General features: G+C 40.9%; 1 protein-coding gene across 7 annotated transcripts in view; it reads left to right on the top strand.

Annotated features, from left to right (window-relative positions):
* Nucleotides 1–16,914, top strand: part of CREB5 (cAMP responsive element binding protein 5) — a 260,643-nt gene that overhangs the window by 143,790 nt on the left and 99,939 nt on the right. The window contains exon 1 of one of the 7 annotated variants that reach the window (XM_082046231.1): nt 13,433–13,484. The exons of the other annotated variants lie outside the window; for them this stretch is intronic. Coding sequence (XP_081902357.1) covers nt 13,438–13,484 — 47 coding nt within the window. The 5' untranslated portion in view covers nt 13,433–13,437. Of the gene's footprint in view, nt 1–13,432; nt 13,485–16,914 lie in introns of those variants that run through there. 7 annotated transcript variants of the gene reach the window in all.

The raw sequence follows: 16,914 nt of genomic DNA, 5'->3' as shown, positions 1-16,914 counted from the left end.
TCTGTCCTTAGTCCTCTTTTCTAGACTTCAAAAGTTTCTCAAGCTGTCCAGAGAGCTCTCTCTGGCTGGCCCACCTTTAGCTAGGAACAGTGCCTAGGAGTGGATGTGATACTTCAAAGGAGACCTTCTGATGCTGAGATGGAAGAAATTATTTGCACACCTGTGTTTAAAAATGCGGGTAGGAGATAACAAATTCACTTTGTACTGGTGAGGACCAAAAAGCCCAGCAACACTTACAGGTGGTTCCCATTTGAAACAAAATCTTTGCAACTGGAAAAGCTAGAAATAAATTCTTTGAACTTCCCTGAACTAAAGGATCTCTGCAGAGAGGGGACTGTTCAGCAGCAATGACTTCTTTGTTTTTAATTGCAGAATCCATAGCACTGCTAATAAATCATGACAGTGTGACAAATGACCAGTCTCAGCTGAGGTCTCCTGCCTGAAATCCCATTTGGTTAATTGTGTTGCACCTACCAGTTTCCCTTGGAGGGGTTGGTTCAGTGCTGGCTCCAGGGGAAGCGTGCCACCTACTGAATCACCAGCTCTGCTTCCTGAAGCACCCTGGGATTTCCTTGGAGGGCTCCCAAATGCATTTGGCCAAGACCAGCCCTGTTTAGCTTGTGAGAGCAGACCAGATCACAGCCTGAGGCTGTTATGGCTGCTGGCCATATTACTCATTGGGGATGTTTAGTCATGTATCTCTATGAAGGGAGACCATATTGCATTAAATGTCCCAAGTTAGTTCTGCATATATTGTTTGTAAATTGCTTTGTGACCCTTTCTGAGTGGAAAGAACTGCATATATATAAAATAGAAAGACTTAAGTGAGTGTATATAACATGTATGGATACTCTCAGGTAATTTTTGTAATAAACTTTCATGTTATAGCTATATGATTGAAGATGTAGTAGAACAGATTGGGAAGGCAGCCTTTTTTAAGTTCTGCACTTTCAGTACTGAATTATTCTGATTTCACTGTTGAAAATCTGTTCTTGATACTTAAAGGTTAGTAGATATTCACCAACATGGTTGTTTATATCTAACATTAGTGAGGACTAGGATCAACATTATTCAGCTAACATTAATTACAGTGCATTTCCACTTGTCTGCAATAAGTCCTGACTGCTATTTTATTATTAATACATCTACAAAAGGTAGATAGATTTGCACAGAACACCTCATTTTCTCATTCTACGGAAGACACCCAATAGGTGGCTTACAGCAGTATGGTGTAAGTCTCCTAATATTAGGAGGGGCTGTAATCTGAAGAAAGTGATTACTGTTATACTGCATAAGGTATTTACTCTTTCATTTTTGTAGGTGATAAGATCTAGACAAAAGAGACGCTGTAGCTGAGTATCCTCACTATAGGCTGGACTACTATAGTTGGTCTGGTTTCAAAAGTATGAATAAATCCCAGAACACCACAAACTGGCACACTTTATACCTCTGTACAAATCACTAAACCTGACCTTAATCCTTTTTTTTTTTTCTTCTTCTTTTTTTTTTTTTTTTCTAGTTTATGTGGTTCTTGTTCTATATGAACGGTCTCTGATCCTGGCATTAATATCCCTTATGACTTCCCTGTCTGAAGTCTTTGCCTCTTTGTACCCCTGCTTTGAGTGTATACAGCAGGAATTGAAAATAAAAAAGCATTAAAGAACTGCTGGCACCTTGTGGTAAATGTTTGAAAAAACATTTTTAGCAACAGTTTACACTGTAAAACATACGAATTCTGAATTTTCTCTGTCATTGAGACTATTCTGATGAGAAAAATGGTCCTTATTATTTTATTCTGTTTATATCCCTTCTTTGACCCTTCAGTTCACTTTCTACCTGCAGCCTACAGTGTTACCTGGCACATGCTAAACCCACATTTTTTAAAGCAGTTTGTAAAGGTACGGTGGGCTTGGCTGTTTCCAAATGAGACAATTTTGCTTGCGAGGCTACTGAGAGGCAAGACTGCAGAGCAAGAGCAGATTCTTTTGCAGGAAAGAAAGCTTAGCTCAATGAAAATACGTTTAGGTGGAAAAAATAATTCTGGTGGTTCCTTGTGCTGGTTTTGCCACTTATTAGCTCAAGGCAGATAGGCAGTATGAAGGACATGAGTTGGGTGGGATTTGAAAAAAAGAGCAGTGGTTTAGTGAACTAAGTTGGGAGTTTTTCCTCAGGAAAAAGAAGAATGAGGCTTCAAGGTGCTGGTATTTTTAATTGTATGGGAAGCGATGGGGTGGAAGGGAGCAGAAGGACTAGGGAGGCCACAGATGTAGCCTGGAGTAGACTGAGTAAGTGAGAACAGGAAGAATAAAATTGGTATCGTAGACTAGGAGAGCCAACAGATTAGATCAAATGTATGTGTGAAGAAGACAAAACAGAAAGCTCTTATATGAAAACATTTCTTGTGAACGAGCTGAGCAGAGTTCCAGACGGTATATCAGCCTGTCTCTCATCTGTGCTTCTTTCTAAATTCACTAGCACTCTGCACTTTACAGACCTTTCTCTTAGTCCCTATAAATTTTTTATGGAAACCAGGTTAGCTGAAATGAAAATTAGAGTTGTTTTTCTTAGGTGCATGATTTAAAACTCAGCAAGAAAAGTTGTAGAAAACATAATTGGGCTAAACATAACAGAACTTTGAAGCGCTTCAACAAAAGTCCCCTAATTTTTATCAATGCTCTCTAAAGCATTTTTTTTAGTGTACTGTTTTCATGGCAAAGTTCAAATTTCAGTTCCCAGGGTTTCTGACTGAACAACTCTTTACACTTTTCACTGTCCACATAAAAGACAGACAAAATCATTTAAGGAAATATTTTTTAAAATATTCATTATCTGGCAAAGACCAGGCCTGCAGTATTTCAGCCTAAAAAGGGAAAGTTTTGGAAGGTTTTAAAAGTATCTAAAAAAGGGAGATAGAATGAAAATGAAGATGCAACTGTAAACATAAGTTCTAATGTCATTCATCCTGCAATTTTCTTTTAAGTCAGCCTTATCTTTTTACATAGTCACATTTATTATAAATGTATAATGCGTTCTATATGATAATATCTGTTATCTAGGTGTGTGTTTGTGAGATACATGCTCCTACATATGCATATTACAAGCACAGCAGCAAGGCAGGTGAAATCACACCAGTCATATCCTGAAATTAATTCTCATTTTGCTTTGTGTTTACCTGGTCAGCTTTCATTTGACTAAATCCCTGAAGCTGCTTTTGGGCACCTCCAGCTTCCATTTCTTTTAATAGTACTTGCAGTTATTTAATACCTTTTTTTTTGAGCACCCTGGAAATGGTGACCAACTAAGGAATCAGATGCAACTGCATAGAGATTTCATTATTTGGCCTCCAAAATATAAAGAAACAAGAATTGTATGAGCCATCCTGGGCAAGAGTTAGATGATGACTGTGATGGATGCCCATACTTATGTCTCCTTAGGCTGGATACACAGAATAGCCAACATGGACATCCAAAGCAAAATTAAACCACAGCAAACTGAAAACATATTAACAGACCAATAAAAATAATAACATTCATGATAATCAAGCAACCCGACTGTAGCTTGTGCTCTGAACCTTGCCAAATTTGAGGCTGCTGGCAGGCCACCAAGAATAGCAAATAGAACAGACAAGGGCCCCTCATCTGAGAAAGCCTCGCTGCAGTCCCCGGAGAGCTTTGCCCTACGAACCGACGGCAAGAGCATCCCTGCCGCTGTGAACAGACAGCGTGGCATTGCAGCACGAGATTGCCGTGGAGGGGGATTAAGCTAAATGTAAGCATTTTGTGTGAATTGATATTAAATTAAGGGACTCGGTTGTTATTTAGTAAAAACAGTTCCCTAGGTTACCTTGGAATCTTTTTAACTGTGTTGGCATGATGTAATCGGCTGGTTTAACATTTAGAGCTGGTAAAACATGTGCGTATGAATTTTTTTAAAAAAATGATGTGCCTAATCACTTTCATTTCGCACTCACTTAGCTCAATATTAATAGTTTGCATTGGCTGAGGATTTACAAACAGGCTTAGGAGTGTAATGGTCTAGATTTCTACATCTCATGGCCTGAAAGTTAGAGGGAGCAAGGAGTTTTGTCAGACTCCTAGATCTTTCCTCCCACACATGCTAGCCACCAGATAAATCATGTGTATGAGTTTATAGTGGAGTCGGTGCTGGATGTTAAGCAACACCCAGAAGTGAAGTTCTTGAAATAATTTCCTGTGAAAGCAACAGTAGACAGATTTGTAATCATAGATCACGGCATTAATCAAGTAAACAAACCATCCATTTTTTGCTGTGGCATTCCTGAAATCCCTTTTAGGAACACTGAAAATTCTACATAATGATACTGCCTAGTAATGAGTGTAAGCGGAGCAGAATGGCACGCAGCGACATGGGGGGCTTCTCAAGTCTGTGGGGCGCAGACACAAAAGTCCTCTGACAAAAGTGCTGAGAGGCAGCAGACATCTGAATTGTTGCTTAAATATTTCAGTAGTATTAATCCTACTTATCTCCATCGTAATTAAAACATTTATTCTCTTCAAAACTTTCCAAAAGGTTGCTTATCCCACACTGTCAGCTAAGAGAAATTTCAAGCAGGGCTGGGAGTGAATTGGTAAATAAGGGTAAACTTTGTCCTGCACTGTTATTTGCGCTGACAAATTCCCACTCAGTAAAAGCTGCTGACAGCTGCAGACTGCTCAGCAGCTACAGCTAATGTGGGGGAATCTGCTCTAGGAAATAGGGCAGGTAGGTTTCATTCAGCATGCTTAAAAATGGGGCTTGCTGGAAGGGAAAGAACTGGGTGGTGTTGATAAGTGTCAGGTTGGAGGAGGCTGCTTGTGGAGCCACACAATGTTCAGTACAGTCTTGATTTTGTTTAGCATTTTCATTAATGACGGTAATGCAAGTATAACAAGTATTGCTGGTGACGCAGGATTTGGAGACATTGGCAATACAGAGAAGGACCTGGATATCGTACCAAAAAGAAAAGAATAAACCAGCCTAAAAATCCTGGATGAGCTTTGAGTACTGAGGTAATGGCAATGGAATGAAATTCAATATTAAAAAATGCAAGGCTGTGCCTGGGGGGACTAATAAAAATTTCTAGAAGAAGCACAAGCTCACCATCCAGAAATGGCTATGTAGGAGGAGGGCTCATGGATAGGGCTAAGCTGTTGTGGAATGGCAGCAAGCTTCTGTGGTGGTCTGCTCATTTTCTAGGCACCAGCACTCTTAAAGAACAATGCATCTGGAAGATGGCTTTCCAGAGGCATTGGGTGGTATTAGGCTGACATGGTGGCCTGATCTGGAGCTGACTTTTAATACTGATGAAAACATGCTAGGGAAGGTGGAGCAAAGTGGGTTACCAAGGGTCTTGAAACTGAAAGAAAGTAACTTCAGGAAGAAAGACTGAACTGATTAAGGGATTACATTGGCATGTTCAACACAAAGGGTTGGGAAAAGGTCTTTGCAGCAGGAGTCTGGCCAGATATGAAAGAGGTAAAATTGCATTGGTAAAAGCCAGAGAAAATGATGTTGCAACTATTGACGTCCAGGGTGGTGAGACATATGTTCCAGTTATGAAGCAATTACAAGAATATATAAGCCCTGAAGTGGTTTCAAGCTGAATTCAGCTTGGCATCTCCATGCAGAATAATTAACACACAAAAGCTTGAACATGAAAGACAAAGACAGTAGAAAATTTCTAAATTCTAAGAAACTAAATTCAAGCTACATGGAAGGAGGAAAAAAAGGGAAAGTTTTGGGGAGACAGGAGAAAACCAGTAAAGGCTTGGGTATTGCAGATTAAAACCTGGAGGGACATATCCCAGTTAAGTGGGGAAACTGATTTTGGTGCTGCTTCTTTTACATCAAAACTATTCAGCAATATTCACAGAAGTGTCCTCTTATGTTAAGGGGAATCTTGGGCTGTAAGTGAACTCTGCAGGTTCTCAGATGAGTTAGTCACTGTTGTTTTAATCTGTTTATCCTGTTTCCATAATAATCTTTTTCTCCATCTAAACAACTTAAAATTCTAGCTTATTGGGGTTTTTAAAATTGAGCTGACTGTGGTTCATTTTTCAACAGAAAAATAATCTTCTGTCCTTATGTGAAAAGTCACCAGGGATGCCAGCATGCCAGTGCAATTTTTCCAACACAGAATTTGCAGAAGTGTCTCATTGACGTGGGCTGCAATCACTAAGGACAAGCATCACCATTTGGTCTTGTACAGTGGCAGGAACAGGCTAGTGTTAGAAGGAATCCAAGTAGACAACTGCTCCATGTGTAAATCTAGTAGACATCGTTTGTGTGAATATGTACTTACTGGGTATTTCAGTGCACATGCATGTTTTGTAGCTAGATTTTTTTTTTTTATTCTGAAGGGGTTTTTTTGGCTTTTATGCAAGAGTAGAAAAGCTGTATGTTTTCCTTCATAGAAACTGATGTTAAAAGTAAAGCAGCATCCTGCCCCTCCAAATGTGGAAGTGAAGTTAGAAATAATTTCTCTTTCATTTATCATTACAATTAAACTGGTGGTGTAACTCTGATGTCAGTAAAATGCAGATGTTTTCCTTTCAGAGTCCTGAAACGATTGGTGTGAGTGTCTGTGAGAGATCTGTTAGGTTTTAATATGTTTAGATGTAATAGATAGCCACACATTTCCAGAAGAAAAGCACTGGAGGACTAAACATAGTATGTAAATCCTAAAAACATAAGTGGGTACAGATGGACCTCACCTGATTTCAGAAAGGATCTCTCAGATAATGAATCTGTGACTGGAGAAGTTACTATGAAGGAAACTGAACTAGGATTTCCTGTTTAACTCCCATTACCAATTAAAAACAAACAAACAAAAAAAAACCAAAAACAAAAACCCCAAGACAATAGGTTTTCCCTTTTAAAATAAGGTGTCTAATCATGTAACAATTTTATGTTATCAATGAGAGAGTTTTAATTCTTATCGCTGAGTTGTTATGCTGGAAACTTTATATAACGTTATGTTTCAAGGGAAGTCACTGCAAACAGAGAATTGCAGGCTGGCCCTTGTGGCCACAATCTCAGTCTCTGAGCAGCAGACTTCTTTGTTTTTTAAGAAGCATTGAAAATTTCTAATATGTACTAAAAGAGGCTGGAGTTTAGGTGTCAAGATGCTGGATGTAAATTAAATTCAGATCTTTGGACAGAGCCAAGTTCAAAATGGTACCACTTCAATCATGAATTCTCATTGTGCTTATAGTGATTGAATGGTGTAAATGTTGTGCTTGAGTATGAGACAGGACCAGCAGAATAATTTGGCTACCTGTAATTCATGGAACTTCAGAGCTTAAGTCAGTTTGTCCAGTAAGCGTCCAGCAAACATTTCCTAGTGGTCAGTTCTAGCTGTTTATCTTCATAGAGGAAATATTGTACTACAAGCTGGATTACTAGCAAAAGAGGACGTATCTTTACAAGGTATCTTGTGTATGTTTTTATCAGATAACAGTGTAATAATCTGTAATAATGGTGACCTGAGTCCCAGCACTCTCCTTTTCCAATTGGAACTGAGTTCCAGATCTTTGCCTGTTTCTTTTTTTTTAAAAGTTTCATTAGAATATTAATTATTGTTCTCATGCTGAAAAACAAAGATGAGGGCTAACAAAAATGCATGAAGAAGACACTTTAGGGAAAGACAAAAATTTGGTTTAGACCTAATCTGTACTATTATTCAGAGCTTACCATACTGTGCTTCACAGCACATATTTAATTAGAGCATATGAGTTTGCTCTTTTAATCTAGATTTTGCAATTTGAGCCTACCTTTCTGTCTGTTAGAAGTACAGAGGGGAAATAACATCAAAACTATATCCTTTCCCTCTTATAAGATTTCAGCTGTGACTGTATGTAATGCAAGTTTGAAACTGGGTCCAAGACAAAGCCTGTAGAGTTTCACACTAAAAATTAAGACATCTGAGATCTGGGGTCAAAATATTTAGGGTACATGGATGGCAAGGCATCTTCAAGCAACTCTAAAAATAGCAGTGCCTCCATTTATCAACCAGCATATTCTAATTATCCATTAGAGTAATTAGAATCACAGTGGGGGAAGGGAACCCCCTGTTCATTATGTATGAATATTAAAGATTACACAGCATTTTAAAAATAATTGCAGTAGTTTACTTCTGTCCTTAGTCAACATCTCCCCTCTGCACTCCTGCACTGTTTTCTGGCTGGCTGCCATATCCCACATCAAGGGTGATTGCACTGCATGCCTTTTTATGGCTGGCCTTCAAGGTGCTTTGGGATCTTTCAGGGTGAAAGGTTCTAGCAGAATGTAAAGCATTATTTATTATTTTGCATAAATTACTGCATTATTCGTCTTAGGTATTTGTGGTTTACAGCTGTAATAAAATAGCTGGCTGCTCGGACTGGATGACTCAGTGATATGTAATTGGATACAGAGCTCTTCACTTCCAGGTCAGCCGCTCATCACTGGCCCGCAGCTATTTGGCAAGTGTATAATAAGTAGGCAATTCAATTTCCCAGTGGTTGTGTGTCCCCAGCAAAAAAATCCCAAACCAAACCAACTAAACAAACAAAAACCAAAAGAACAAAACCAAAACCATTACGCCAACGGGCATTAACCTGCTTAGGACTGTCACTGGGGAAAGGCTTCTTATCTTGAGATTGTTCTAAAAGATTTGGGTTAAGGTGTATTGCAAAAATGCCATGGGGAGGTCTCTCAGCCATCATGCCCATTGCACATCTCCATGGATGGTCACAGAGCACCTGTCTCCAGAGCTGTTGGACTCAAACTCTTGCTAGTTCTTCTTGCTGAAATATTTTCAGTAGTGTGTTTCTAACTTAGCAGTATGTTTGGGCATCTGAGTGAGAAAGGAAGAACTTTGTTCCAGGATTCTTTTAGACTTAGTCAAATCCAGTTTCTTACAGTGCTATGCACAAGAAATCTGGGGCAGTCCTCACAAAGGTTATTTCCAGATATTCTATTTCATAAGAATTTGGAGAGCTCATAGAAAAGCCTGCTCTACCTCTGATACAGCTCAATGCTGAGCACTCTGATCTGAATCTACTTAAAGAAGAATGGCTTTTTCTGAAGCACTCAAGTGACCTGGGAATATGTGTCCCACTATATCATTAACAATTTGAAAAAAAACAGTCTTAACCCTGCCTTACTTAAGTTCTGCTGAAACTTTCTTGTATCCTTGCTAGTGACAGCTAGCCTGCTCAGACCTCACAGTCTCCATGTGTAGGCACTTCTGCAGACAGTCCCTCTGTCCACTACATAAACACGGGACACCCAAGTTGAACTGAACACTGAGTAACACCACATGGGTTTGCAGTGGTCTGTAACTGAAAAGGTTCACTGGAAGCAATTTGCAAAGAAATCCTTAGGAAACCACCTGGATGGTTATTTTAAATTAAAAAAGGAAGAGATGCCACTTTAAAAAAATAATTTTTAATACTGGGTTTAAGGTTCCATACATGTGATAGTCATTAAAGCTTATTTAACCTTGAAATTGTCTGGCCTCTTTAATTCCACAGGGACTGTAAGGCTCTTGGGTTAGAAATGAAAAATAATGTCAGAATAAAATGAGACTTTCCTGAGTGTAGGACCATTATTACAGAATATTTTCTTAATCAAGCCTCTTTGAGAGCCAGGCAACGGAGAAAAAAATAATCAGGCTATACTGCTTTCATCCACAGATAGGGTCTTAGCTGATGCTTTGGGCCAGTGATAAAATAAGCACAAGTCAGTCCCAAAGGCTGGATGTGATACACTCACCTAAAATGCATGTAGAACTGATGATTTGTCCATCCACAATCTCAACTGTAGTACACCCAGTTCCCTGTTACAATAAGCTTTTGAGATAATCCCAGTGTGATAATCCATTTGGGCTCTTGAAATTCAGAGCTTTCTGCTTGTTCAGACTGGAAACTTTCGGCAGGAGCAGTGATTTTTGTTGAGTTTCTGTTACACCAAACATCTGTGGTGTGCCCCACCACCCTTTCCCCAAGGATGAAACATGCTGCAGGGAGGGTGTTGCAAGCATTCCTGAACTAGACAGCTAAGCTGGAGTCATAACTGTGCTGGCCAGGACACTGCTTTGAAGAAGGCTCCCATCAGAATTAAAACATCTCACAACTCTCATCACAACAGCCCTATTCTTGAGCACGGCTGAACATGGAAATTGAAGGATGGGGGCGGAGTGGGGGGAGAAATAAAAACAGACAAGTAAACAGATAAAGAAGGAGCTCTTGCATGCAAGTGGAATTTCCTCTGAGCACAGGACACTCTTTATCATTAACTGGTCTGTCACAGGAAGGAAAATGGGAAAACAGTGTTTCCTGTTAGGGGGAAGAAAAAATCAATAGGCCTTGGAAATACCTGACTGGAAAGAACCTTTTGTGTTCCCACCAGCAAGCACAACTAAGTTTTTAACTCCTTTTGAGCAGTTCTGTTTTAAAGCAGTTTGCTTCTTAAATTGGGAGTTCAGTGTCAGCACATAATTAAAAAATGGTCGGCAATTCAGGCTGCTTAGTTCTTTCTTGTTCATTTAAGAAAATGCTTTAACTTCTGGTAATATCTTGTATTAGACAAAGGCTATTTTCAAGGCAGTTTAATTGTTCTGACTTGTGTCTATGCAGGTAATAATAATTGAAAGGGCCATTTGCCATACAAACGCAGTCACTCCTGTAATATTTTGATGAAGATGCTCACAGATGGACAATGGGTCTGCTCTTGTTTCTAGTGAACAAAGTTTTCTTTTGGAGAGAGCGCAGCTGCCAGGCAAGTGCTTGAAGCCTCGGGAGGACAGTGAACTGCACTGCAGCTCCTGCATCATCTTTTTGGTTGCATTTTGCTCCGAATAGAGCAGGGTGGTGGAAGTATGGGTCTTTCAGAAGGGTGAGAAGAGGTTGGTTCACTGACAAAGGCTGCAGGAATGGGTGTGTATGCACAAGCAGCCTCAGGTAACTTGGGTTCCTCAGGGTAATAGTTTCTCTCTTTGGTGACAGCTTCCTTCCTTCCCTCTGTGCCTCGCCTGTAGCCACATTCCCCCTCAGTTTAAAGCTGTTCAGACCCAGGGATCTGTCCTGAGCCCATGACAAAGTTTATAGTGATGGCGGTGGCATAACTGGATAAGTATAAGCTATGTAATCCAGCAGTGTAAATGTAAGAGGACCAAATGAAAAGGAGGAGGGAGGGAAAATGACCTCTTAGACATGCACAGAAAAAGGGTTGGAAGTCACATTTTTTAAAAATAGGGAGGGAGGAGTGGGCTGAGCTTAAAATGAAACTATCAGCAAGGCTGGAATTAAAAGAAAGCTTTAGGAATGATCTAACTTTTATTTTATTACATTACAGAAGACAAAAAATCAATAGCTGGTAATTCAGACATAAATGAGTTATACAGGCCATTGACACAATGGACCAAACTTTATAACAACCACATCTGATGCTGTCAAGCCACAGGCTTCAGTGGCGCCAGCAATAATTATGTCCGATCACCTCTAATTCAAAGCTGCCTTGCTTGATAAAGGTGTCACTCTGAGTGGCTGCAGCATCAATATCAATTGAGGATGTCATCCAGCAGGTCAGCCTGCTGCAGAGAACTGTATTTTTTTAATTGAATGGGGTAAACATTTGTTTTTTCTCCTCATTCTGTCTGTAAAAAATCATGTATTCCTTAAACAAAAATTTTTTGAATTTATGGCTGAAACTACTTGAATTCAAGACTGATCCATGACTGAAGCTAATGGTGTTGATCCATAGAAATATATTCTAAAGATAATTTATAACCATAAGAGCATCCTCAGGAGGAGACTTTGGCACTTTACAATAATCTCTGTTGCATCCATGCTTTGATCAAGTAATGAATCCTCCCCGCCGCAAAAAAACCCCGCTTTTTCTAAAATGCCGCTAGGCAATACAAATTGCTTTTCCATAAACTCACAACATTATAAGGAAGAAAATAAAACACATTAGCTTTGATGTTTTCCTATTGTTTTCTGAATTTTGAGGGCTATATACATCCATTGACTGTCAGAAAACTGAATATCACATCGCGACACAGAGTGACTTTGTAAAATGTGCAGAAGTTCCTGGTTTATGAAGAAAGAAGTCACTTTTAAATACCTCTGCAGTGTTTCAGATGCTTATGTCTCTGCAGTTTGACATTGAAACTGTTAGTCTTTGGATTGCTGAGGGATGATAGGTCTGCTTAAACATTTATTATTATTATTATTATTATTATTATTATTATTATTATTATTATTATTATTATTATTTCTACTACTTAGGCTTTGTATTCTTTTGTGGAGCAACTGTTTTGTACTGTGTTGACTACAATTAATTGTGAATGATGAACAATGAAAAAAACCTCTGTGGGGGAGGACACGGGAGGTATTTAAGCCACAGTCACTGTAGCGTAGGTCAGGAGGACTTAGAAAATGCAATCCGGTGCAGCAGAGCGCTTCGCACCACAATAGCTTATGCTTGTACACATTAAAAGCTTCTTCTATTTTGAAAAATTATTATTAGTTCCACATAGAAAGTTTATCTAGCCTCAAAAAAATAATGAATATCAGACTTGGAAGATAAACACCAGGAGGGAACTGTTTTAAATGCAGGGTTAGCAATAGCAGCAGCACTACAGTGAGTTGGTTTATAAGCTTGCAGTGCTCTACGGCTCGGGACTTTTCTGGTACTTTTTAAATAGCGGAGAAAGAAAGTGTCTTGCACCTGTATGTTTGCAGGCACACCAAGAAACAGCCCTGTAGTTATCCTATAAAAACAGAGGGCTCGGTTCCAGCCCTGCGCAGCGAAGGCAGAGAAATCCTAGTCAAACACATAGGCTGTAAAAAGCAGCGTATTTGTTCTCCCCAGACCCGCACAAACAGGCTGCGTCCGCTTCACGGCTTCTCCGCTGCCCTCCTTGTCTCCAGCTCCATCTCCTCCTTTCCCAACTGCTGGATCTTCCGGACGCTGGGACCACGCGGGCATTCGGGAATGAGCATGTTTGTGTGCAATATCTTCTGATCAGCCCCCCCGTCAATCATGTCAGCCCCGTCCACGGGTTTTCCTGTGCTGGGGCAGGCAGCTGCACAGGCCGTTCAGAGGCGGCACTGTTTCTTTCTCTGTTTACTCGTTTCCAATGGCAATTGCACCACGGAGTCTCAGTAAGTCTGGAACTTGGCCTGGGGCTGTTTTGGTTACATTGAAGTTTTTGCTTCAGCTCTGCCAGATTTAAATGGTGACTTCACCAGCACTGAGCTAAAAAGGAGAAAAGGGGAGGAGGGAGGTAGTGTAGCGAGGAGCGGAGCGAGGGAGGGAGAGGGCCAGGGCATTACATCATCACTTGGACGGGAATCAAATGGGAAGGATATGACTCACTCGGGCTAGTTAAGCTTTGGCTCAAGTTCTACATACACTCATTCCAGGGCTCTCATGTTCTGCACCTCAGCAGGGAATTCAGGCTCAGTGATGTCCATGAGGTTTGTTTTTAATTTTCTTTTCCTTTTCTGATTTCTATATACTTTTTTACCCCCGTTGCCTTCCTCCTCCTCTCCTCCTCCCCTCCCTAGTCCCCCTTTCCCACTCTCTTTTCCACTTCAACAGAGTTTGTTTTCTGGTGCGTGTAAACTCAACTCTCAGCAGCAGAAGCTGTTTTTTTGACCAAACCAAACCCAAACAAGGAGCACAGCAAACTTGAGAGAAGTTTGGTAGTTTGTTGTGCTGTTGTTTTTTTGCTGTTTGTTTGTTTTGTTTTTCCCCATCATTGTGTTGCTACTAATCGGAGGAGACACGGAGAGAGTTAAAATGCAGGAACCAATTGCTTGGACGGTGATGTAATGCTGGAACTGCAGGGTTGTTAAGTAATGTGAGAGGAAGGGGGTCAGGGTTGCAAAGCATTTACCTGCTGTCAAGGGTCTTTAAGTTTATTATCAATTGCAGTGACTGTAACTGGCTTCAGACTGCACTCTCTAATTATTCACAGACTCCCCTTTTTTTATCTTTTATTATTAAAAGAAAAAATTATATTACGGTATTTAAAAAAATGTGATATTATCACAGCTGTAAATTATTTTCCACCAGGGTTTTTTGATATTTTTAAACGGCTTGAAACTTGGTGTCTCTTTCATGAAAAGCCTGGAGAGAGCAAAGAGAAAAGAGAAAGGCAAAGGAAAAAAGGGGTGGTTCTTAGAGTATAACTGGAGAATTTGAAACTGTAGGAAGAGAGCGATTCAGCCTCTGCCTGGCAGAGTGAGAAAAAGCTCCCACTGTTGGAAATCTGATGTAGAAAATAAAACATTTAAGGGAGGCAGTTTACAGAGCTCATCTCGAGGAGCCTCAGCATTTCATCCCTAACACTTGTCAGCAGCGTTCTGATCCTTAGCTAACCCCCGGCTCATCGCTTATTTGATGGGCTGCTCTTTTGCTGTTGCTGGGACCACTGAGGTCCCCATACTGCACGGCAGGTCCTGTCCCTGTCATGGCTATGCTCTCCAGAACTACCTGAGAGTTGGGGCATCTGCCCACGTGGGTTTCCTCTGCGAGACAGCACTGTACTTGTCTTATTAAATCTGTCTGTCCCTCTACTGACCTTTAAGCCTTTTTTTCCATGTAACTAACAGCCTCTAGGTCTAGGGGGGAGGGAATAAAGGTACCTCTTCCCCAAGTTCACTGAGAGTATATTACCCTTAGGGTGGGCCATGCAGAGTTTAACACCAACTAAACTCCTGCTTGGGCACTGCTTGTGTTTAAATGTGGGATGAATGCGAAATACCAGGTGTGCATTGGTGTCCTCAGGATACCCGTTCTGCTTGGAGGAGCTCTGCATCAGGTTTCTGTGTCAAGAGCTGTCTGCTCCTAAGATGCTGCTCTCGGAAGTGCCCCCTTCAGGGAATTTCTCTCTTGGAGGAAAGCACTGTATTCATGTCCACTGGATCGGCAGTGGATCAGAGATTTGCTTGGCTATCTAATGATAGCCTTAAACACACTCCTGAGGGTTTGGTGATTATTATTATTTTATTTTTTTTACAATCTGTACTGGGACTTGATTGAGCAAAATACCAAATTGTGTTGTTCTGTGGTGGTGGCAAAACCTCCCCATCTCCATCTGAACAAGGCAAAAGCCCCTGACCAGCTCCTGCCTTCCTTTCCCTCTGGTAGCCCTCTGCAAAGACATCTTGTGTCTACCTGTTATGTCCCTGCACTTTACTCACACGTTTTCCTAAATGCCCTGATTTACAAGCTCCTCAGTCAACTGCTGAAGCACAAACAATTGCTCATGTGCCAAACTTTTATCATTTGAGAGTCTATCGTAAGGCCGCACCCGGCTCTGGCCCACGTCGCAGTGCAGCTATACCATATGGGTTAGATTGCGCAGCGCTCTGTTGAGGATGTGTGGGTTGCAGAGGGAGCTGTGCTGCTGCAGGAGTTCCCGTAGGATTTCTGACTCATATTTTCTCCTAGAAATGTTGGGAAGTGCCGCTTCACAGACCATCAGAGTAAAGCAGAGTAGATTCTTCCCTTTGCCTGCCCACTTCGGGTGCTGGGGTGGACTTGTCTTCTCTCTTTCCCTTCCTGCCTTTTCTGGCTGGAGACTTTGTGTGCGAAAAGTCCATCAGTGTTGTTCTAGGATAGTGTTAGCTATGTTGTCAAGATACTGGGCAGAGGATGACAGACTTTGTCACATTCCCTCTTTGCCTACACAGAAATGCATTCTTGCACTTTCTCTTATAAAATCACATATAAAATATGCTATGCAGCAAGGCCTGGAAGTCTTTGGGCATCAGTTTTCCCCTGGGGACTGGAGTCTCCCTTGTCTGGTACAAGCTCTCAGCATGTCCCCTGGCTGGGAGGGCAGCAAAGGAGCGCATCTTGGTGCTTCAGTTTGGACTGACTGATGACCCTGCCTCGTTCTCATGACTTTCATGAAGAAAGTTCATCTTCTCCACCCTGCTGATTCGTGCTTGACAAAGTTAGGTAGAGGGTGTAAAGATGTAAATACTTCTTCACTTCCAGAAGTGCATTACAACTCTAAGCTACAATTTATTTCTGCTACTTAACTGATTTCAACACAGCACCACAGAAAAAACAGTTTTAAAGGCTTCTTTCGAAAAGTTGTAGTTGTAAATTCCATATGCATACATATGTATGTGTGTGTATGCATATCTCCTGTTGAAGCAACAAAATATATAATTAATGAGGTATAACTGTCCTGATGAAAGGCAGACATCTCCAGTTGTAGCTGACAGGTGCTTTTCAAATGCGCATTCATCTTGGACAACAAAAAAATGAAAGTAGCTTCCCATTTTAAATTATTCCAGTGCTAGCTGTCCATCATGCACTACCTTGGATTCAATGTGCAGGTTATGGCTGTGGACTTACAGCTCCATGGTCAGAGGTCAACAACTCTGACAGTCAGCCTCAACATGTTTGAAGCCAGACCTTCTGGCAAGAGGATTTTCTTATTTAAGGATGATATCTTCAGGGACTTCATTTTTAAACAGCAGCCAAGAGAAACTAACAGCACTCTGAAAATGAGCATCAGAAGGTATATTCAGAAGCACATGTAACCTGTCAAACAAACCAGACGCCAAACACAGCAGAGCTAGGAAGCGATGTTTGCGCTGGAGAGCCAACAGTCCGCAGCCGGCCTGTGAAGAGAGGCAATCTGCTCAGAGCAGAGCCCGGCTGGAAGAGTCCCAGTAAATCTTCCCCACCAAGATCCCAAGTAACATTTCCACCTTCATCACTGAGTGTCTGCATTGGCAGGATACCTGCTCCGTAAGCTCTGTGATTTTAAGCCATAATTTGGTGGTCCTTAGTTGGTCTCTGCATGCACAAAAGAATTATTGGCTCTGCAGGTTGCAGTACAAAAGCAAGACGTAAAATATCGTGGAGCTTGTTTTTATTTCA

The sequence above is a fragment of the Streptopelia decaocto genome, assembly GCF_964273445.1.
Source record: "Streptopelia decaocto genome assembly, chromosome: 2".
Lineage (NCBI taxonomy): Eukaryota > Metazoa > Chordata > Aves > Columbiformes > Columbidae > Streptopelia > Streptopelia decaocto.
The sequence above is the reverse complement of the archived record's forward strand: the minus strand, read 5'-3'. Positions and strand labels throughout refer to the sequence as shown.